The following is a 7,287-nucleotide window of genomic DNA, read 5'->3' on the forward strand; positions in this document are numbered from 1 at the left end:
CCTGGAAACAAAAAGTATATAACCAATGAAAAGAATGAGATTGATATGCCCCTGTCAAAGATGGCCGTGAGAGTGCGTCATTTCCGGTCAGCTGCAGGCAGCTTCCTCTTTATCGAGTTTCAGGCTGGCGTTTGAACTATAGGGGTGGCTATGTGCATTGTGTGCTGATATTATCCTGAGGGGTGTGCCCTTATTATTACAGCTGGATGGCGATGTGATAGCAGGTAATGTAGTATATATATGACCGTTTTCTCCAACTTGTGGCTTTCCAGCTGATTTAGGGCATGATGGGAGTTGTAGTTTTGCACCATATGGAGAGCCACATGCTGGGGAACACTGATATGTGCACTGTGGTGTAACTACAACTTCCAGCATGCCCCAACATCTCATTGTGTTCTGCACTTTTTTCTATTTCAGGATCTGATTCTTCTCTGATTTAGTCGGCTCTTTGGCATCATGGCGGACAGAAGTAGCAGCGACTGGATGAGGGATGTGGCGTCCTTTACTTCTAGTCCTAAATCCTTCTTACTGAACGTGGCCGCCGAAGGGTTTGTGGACGATCTCTTGAAGGACCTTAAAAGTGGAAGTCTGAATGAACTAACTAAGGTATGACGTGTTACTACATCTAGCGTGCATTGTCCGTCTTTAACATGAGTTATCAGTGTTGAATTAGTGGGGGTACGACTGATGCCACCCCCTTCTCCCCCGGCTTCTATTTGGGAGTGGCTCTTAAAGGAGAAGTCCTGTGAAAATTTTTATTAAAGTATTGCATTGCTTCACAAAAGTTATACAAATCACCAATATACACTTATTACGGGAAATGCTTATAAAGGGTTTTTTTCCCTGCACTTACTACTGCATCAAGGCTTCACTTCCTGGATAACATGGTGATGTCACTTCCTAGATAACATGGTGATGTCACTTCCTGGATAACATGGTGATGTCACGACCCGACTCCCAGAGCTGTGCGGGCTGTGGCTGCTGGAGAGGATGATGGCAGAGGGATGCTCAGTGTCCCTCCAGTGCCCTGTGTCCCTCAGTGTCCCCCTGCCATCATCCTCTCCAGCAGCCACAGCCCGCACAGCTCTGGGAGTCGGGAACGTGACATCACCATGTTATCCAGGAAGTGACATCACCATGTTATCCAGGAAGTGACATCACCATGTTACTTAGGAAGTGACATCACCATGTTACTTAGGAAGTGGCATCACCATGTTACTTAGGAAGTGGCATCACCATGTTACTTAGGAAGTGGCATCACCATGTTACTTAGGAAGTGACATCACCATGTTACTTAGGAAGTGACATCACCATGTTACTTAGGAAGTGACATCACCATGTTACTTAGGAAGTGACATCACCATGTTACTTAGGAAGTGACATCACCATGTTATCTAGGAAGTGACATCACCATGTTATCCAGGAAGTAAAGCCTTGATGCAGTAGTAAGTGCAGAGAAAAAGCACTTAATAAGCATTTCCCATAATAAGTGTATATTGGAGATTTGTATAATTTTTGGGGGGGCAATAAAATACTTCAATAAATATTTTCGCCGGACTTCTCCTATAATTGTACAACTTATCACATGACAAGAGGTTCAGTATCTAATCAGTGGTCGATCTAAGCGCTAGCACCCCCCCCCCCCCCCCCCCCCCCCCCCCCCCCCCAGTCACAAGAACGGGGCTCCTGTGTCCACCCCCCCACCCCACCCCCAAGTGAATGAAGCAGTAGTCCAGCATTTCCTGAGTAGAGCAATTCAGTTGACCTCTATTCTTGTGATTTTTGGGGGTCTTAGTAGTCTGACTTAGACACTGTGGTTAGTTGAAAGGTTGTAATCTTAGGATACACTCTTGAATTCTTAGGATTGGTAGGGGTCTTTGTGTTTTAGTGGCATCGTCAACTAATATGAGTGAAGTTTTAAAGTGACTGTACCACCAGGCCCAGGCTGGAGCACTGGAGGCAGGCCAACCCTCCCTTAGTGGGAAGAAACCCCAGCCCCTCTATGATACGGTTCCATTGATTCTAATGGAGTCAGGTCATGGAGGGGCTGGAGTTTCTTCCCACTAAGGGTGGGTCGGCCGCCTCCAGTGCTTCTGCCTGGGCCTGGTGGTACAGTCACTTTAAGGCCCCTTTACACCAAATGATTATTGGCTGCACCAATAATCATTTGGTGTAATGGTGCATATTAAAAGACCACAATTGGTCGACATGCATGATGTATGATGAAAAATCACGACAGCGATGGTCTGCTGAGAGTCACTCCATGCAATAGGAATGGCAACTGCAGACCATGGGCAGTCCCTCCGTTCTCTGTCTGTGACTGAAATGGCTCTGACAGTGAGCGGGGAACGAGGAGGAAGCAAGCACTGACATGACAGTTCGGCGCTCCCATCCTCCTCAATATCGTGCCCTGTAATACGGCCTTTAATGTACATTCATATGTGCAAATCTAGAGTGTGACTTTACCCTTAGGTTACATTCACAAGTACCGTATCTGCTGCAGATTTTACACTGCGGCTCTTTGGTCCATTGTTTGTGTAATCAAAACAAATCAGTACATTTAATATCAGTTGCAGAAAATCCGCAGCAGATCCAGCAGTGTGCATGACTTGTTTGACACCACTGTCTGTCATGTGTAAGGTAATCACCCAGAGCATACAGGAAAGGTATGTATTATATTGGCCTTGTCTGGGTGGTTTCTGCGAAATGGAAAAATGCATATCCCTGGCGAAAAAAAAGGGAAGACACGGTTGTGGTCCTGTATCATGCGCAGTAACTGTATGACATGTTTCTCTTCTAAGCTCAACTGTGTCTACTCAGGACATGGCTATCTTCAACCACCGATGTCGGCCATGTTAAAGGAAAACTTCATCCAAAATGAAAGTTTGGCTGCAGGTATGGGAACATAATAAAGAAGCTCTACTTACCTGTCCCCGTGCCACCGCAGCACTGCGTCACAGGCTGACTGACCACCACTAGGCTCCAGTTTCTCCTTTGCTCTGGTTTTGTCACGAATCAGTGGGAAAGACCCGCTCAGCCAGTCAGTGACTGCAGCCATGTCCGGCCCCAGTCACTGACTAGCTGAGGGGGCACTCCTGAGCCTGGGTTGTGATGTTCCAGGAGCCCGTGTGGGGGTTTGGGAGAGGTAAGGCAGCACTGCAGGGGCATAAGGATGGGTGAGTAGAGCTTCTTTATTATGTTTCACACCCCATTATCTTCAGCTGATTTTTCATTCAAAGTGACTGTACCATCAGGCCAGGGCTGAAGCACTGGAGGCGGGCCAACCCACCCCCAGTGGAAGGAAACCCCCACCCCTCTATGACACTGCTCCATTAGAAGCAATGGAGCCGTATCATAGAGGGGCGGGTGTTTCCTCTCACTGGGGGTGGGTTGGCCTGCCTCCAGTGCTTCAGCCTGAGTGTGGTGGTACATTCCCTTTAAGTATTCGGTGGCTGTTTGTTGTTATGCAGAAATTCACCTATTTAGCTCTCTGGACCAAAATTACTTTAAATGAAACCTGATATGACTTTCATCCTGTCTGATCCACAAATCATCAGGGTGGTCCCGGGCAGCTTCACCCCAAGCCATCAGACTCGATTGATTTGAAGACTTAATTGTCCCTCTCATTTTGAAAAACTTTTGACTTATCAGAAGAATTGATTCCTAATGTTTAGTCCCTGCCCAGTGTCTAGACATTACCTGGAGAAGAGAGCAGAAGGGCATGTCATATTGTCACTGACCTTATGAGAAAGTCTTCCTGTAGATATCTAGAGATTGTTCTAGGTCTCAACACTTGGAACTCTAGCAGTCATGTCAGAAGTTTCTAAATTACAAGGACACTTTAAAGGGGTTATTAAAGATTAGAAAAACTACTTTCTTACAAAAACAGTGCCACTACTGTCTTTAGGTTGTGTGTGGTATTACAATTCAGCTCCTTTCCCTTCAATGAAACTGAGCTGCAAAACCCCACACCTGAACTGAAGGCAGAAGAGGTTCTGTTTCTGGAAGAAAGCTGCTATGTTTATTTAAGCCTGGAGAATCCCTTTAAAACAATAAACATCTCCCTATATCTCATCCTTGTTATAATCCATCCAACCTGCGGTGACTTGTTTTTTTCAGTTACATTTTTCTAATAAATCCACTGTGTATATTTCAGGTTACAATGCTGAATCTGTTCTTAGAATTTCCAACCCTTCTGTGCCCAGAAAAGACATCAGGCGATATTACCACAGAGATCCTGATGAATATTTTACAGGAGACGCCAGTGAAGAGTATAACCTTAAGATGCCACCTCCTGTTAGCAATCGAGACCATTCAGATCGCTACCGATAACTTCAACTGGAATTGCAAAACGGCCCAGGAGTTTGCCTCGCTGCTGATGCACATCATATCAGACGTCAATGATAAGAAGCAGGGGGCAGCCAACAGGCCTCTACGTGTCACGGCCTGCGAATGCCTGCGAGAATTAGAAAATTGCTACCCTGGGCTCCTCTCCCAGAGACTGGAACAACTATACACCCTGCAACAGCAAGAGGTGTCTAGTGCACATCAGTCCTACACCATACTGTACAGCATAGCTCTGAAGAATGCTATACAGCTCCTGGCGCAGAAAGACGGCCCTGCTAATGGAGCCCTCAAGCAAGTGCTGATGAGCAATGACAGCTTCCTATGGAATGCTACAAAAGACATGAAGGAATTACGACCTGCGTCAGGGGAACAATTGTTCCTGCTCCCCTCCAACAATGAGACCAAAGAACTCAAATCCATCCTGGCTCTGCTGTTAGAGGACTCCTATCTCCTTACACCTGTGTGCCAAAACGCCCTGTTCTGGCAGATCATACAGGTAGTGGCTATGGTTCGCACCATATCCCCGGTCATCTTTAAATCACAGCTTGTACGGTTATTCGGTACAATGGATATATCGTGTTTTCACAGTATACTGCAGATGAAAGCAGTGTTTACAGACAGTCTATTCACAGCGGAGGATGAGCACTTCCTCCTCCAGAGACTGGTGGGCATGACCCTGCACCCCTTGCTCTCTACGCCAGTCAAGTTATTCTATCTAGATTGCCTATTGCATTTTCCAGAGAACAGACCCCTCAACTCCAACCCTGGTGAGAACCTGCCCGTTCTGCTCACCGTCTACATGACCTCCTCCCTGTTCCCTAACATCTTCAACGACTGCAGCACGATGCTCTGCAGACAGAACTTGTTAAGTATGGTTTATCTGGAGAATGAGGGCTTTCATGCCGAGAGGGGTATAGGATTCTTATATGAACATCTCATGTCTCTGTATAGCATGGTAAACAGAAATGCCAGTCAGGAAATTACGGCCACCTTTTTCCGCGCAGCTTACCTATTTGTGCGATACTTTCACTTTTGCGAGAAGCACATGGAGAATCTGACCAGAAGCCTCCTAAACCTGTATAAGGACAATAGCACCTTGGCCCCATATTTCATTAATCTGATTCATCAGACGCAGACCCTGCTAGAATTCCAGGCTTGGCCGGTCTCTTTGTCCAAAGCGTTACAAAGGCAAATAGTGGAACTTCCCGTAAATCTGTTAACATTGAAGAACCTTCCATGGCATCTTAAGGTTCTTGCCAAAGTAGCCCAAGAGAATACGATCCCACAGACATGTACAATAATGTTCCTGAGGAGAATGGTGTCTCACTCAGATCTGTGTCTTAAAGGAGACTGGGGGCTGGGTAACGCTCTGTTGTCCGTGTGCAAACACATCCTCCAACATGAACATCTCCATAAGGTGTTCATGCCTTTGGCGGATCTCTTACAATATCTAATGCATCAGTTTGCAGACATTGACATTCAAGACCGATCCCGCTTCTATTACATTCTCCTTACCAACGTGTCCGGCGACAAGCTCGGGAAAGTTCTCAACATGTCACCTACTGATGGCCAAACCAAGACTCGATCCTTGTCTTCGATTATGACAGAAAGTGAGAACTTCTCCACCTTACTGACTATCCACAACACCAAGAAGACCGTTCTACAGTTATGTCCAGTTCTTGATCATGCAAAAATTTTACCAGCTCATCCGGAAGCGTCTACAGGGGGGAACAAAGAGGCCGATTGCTCCATCGAAGAACATTACCAACATCTTGCTCACCATCGATCTTCCTTACTTGCCTTAAAGTATCACTTGACTTTCAAAGGAGACATTGAAGAAAAGTACCAGAAATTATTCTGTATTGTTCTCCAGTTTGATTTAACAGATAGTTTTTATGAACCAATAGGTGCCATCAATGTCCCATGTCTGTATGTTGGTCGAAAGCCACCTGTAGTTATGATAAATGTGGTCCCAAAGGTTCCCCATCCATCCTATTTAGTTGTGAATGCCACATTCAGCACCCAAGAAGGATTGACTTATCATACACAGCTTGATCCGCTGCCTATATCGTTCCCAGAACTATTTGTCCCGTTCCTATTGCCTGCGTCTTGCCACCTATTTGACAAGCTTTGGCATGCCCTAAAGGCAGATGACCTGAAAGACAATGAAGAAAGCATATTTAGCGGTAAGATGTCTGAATCATCTCTCCATGATGTTGTGCTGTCCCATTTCTCCAAATTTGTTGTGTCCCATCACGATCACAAATACAAGATCGGTATAGTCCTGCCCCCGAGGTCCCACATATTGATGTGTGCTCAGGTTCAGGATGACACTGCTCAGTTCCACATTAGAACTGATAACTGGAAACTACTGCCCTTCCTGAACACTCACCTTCTGGACGTGTCCTCTAAGACGTGATCAGAGACATGGCTGCTTTGGGAAATTAAAGTTTATATGGTAATAATCCTGACTGCTGCATCGGCCTCCGAGCTGTGTGATTCCAGAATAGATGTTCTACAAAGCTGTGATTTTATTTCGTATACTGGTATATAACTATTATAGAAGTATCAGTAAATTATATATTTTTGATAATGTGTTCTAGTTGTGGTTTTAAGTATAATATGAGCATCATGAAGTCACAAGTGTCTGTGTGTACTGTTATAGGACGCTTCTCTTCCCATGTGTCTGAGAACTAGACAGCCTTATAGACTTGCATTAGGGGATCTGTCCAGATCATGGGATGCAGCCAGGAGATAACATATTATGAAATATCAAGTTTTTCAAGTGACAAGTGAGTTTCAAAGTGATTTTAAGGCAGCCTATAATGACAATTTAGGCCTACTTATCACCACTTGTCTTTCATCCAGGATAGTTATAGCCTGACATTGATGTGGTTCTGTATTCTGCTGATGCAGCATATTGTAGGTACAGTTACAGCA

At 45.3% G+C, this 7,287-nt stretch overlaps 1 protein-coding gene across 1 annotated transcript; it reads left to right on the top strand.

Annotated features, from left to right (window-relative positions):
* The first annotated feature begins 46 nt into the window (after positions 1–46).
* Positions 47–6,812, top strand: AP5B1 (adaptor related protein complex 5 subunit beta 1). The gene is made up of 3 exons (XM_069947181.1): positions 47–224; positions 418–606; positions 4,157–6,812. The coding sequence occupies exons 2-3, from the start codon at positions 457–459 to the stop codon at positions 6,764–6,766; spliced, it is 2,760 nt and encodes a 919-aa protein (XP_069803282.1). The 5' UTR covers positions 47–224; positions 418–456; the 3' UTR covers positions 6,767–6,812.
* Positions 6,813–7,287: the final 475 nt, after the last annotated feature.

This window comes from Dendropsophus ebraccatus, chromosome 12 (assembly GCF_027789765.1).
Source record: "Dendropsophus ebraccatus isolate aDenEbr1 chromosome 12, aDenEbr1.pat, whole genome shotgun sequence".
In the NCBI taxonomy this organism is placed as follows: domain Eukaryota; kingdom Metazoa; phylum Chordata; class Amphibia; order Anura; family Hylidae; genus Dendropsophus; species Dendropsophus ebraccatus.

Bases quoted from the DNA above. Each gene is read 5' to 3' on its own strand.
- AP5B1 (XM_069947181.1), top strand. From the start codon at position 457: ATGGCGGACAGAAGTAGCAGCGACTGGATGAGGGATGTGGCGTCCTTT. The intron at 607-4,156 runs GTATGACGTGTT...TGTATATTTCAG, and splicing joins GTCTGAATGAACTAACTAAG to GTTACAATGCTGAATCTGTT.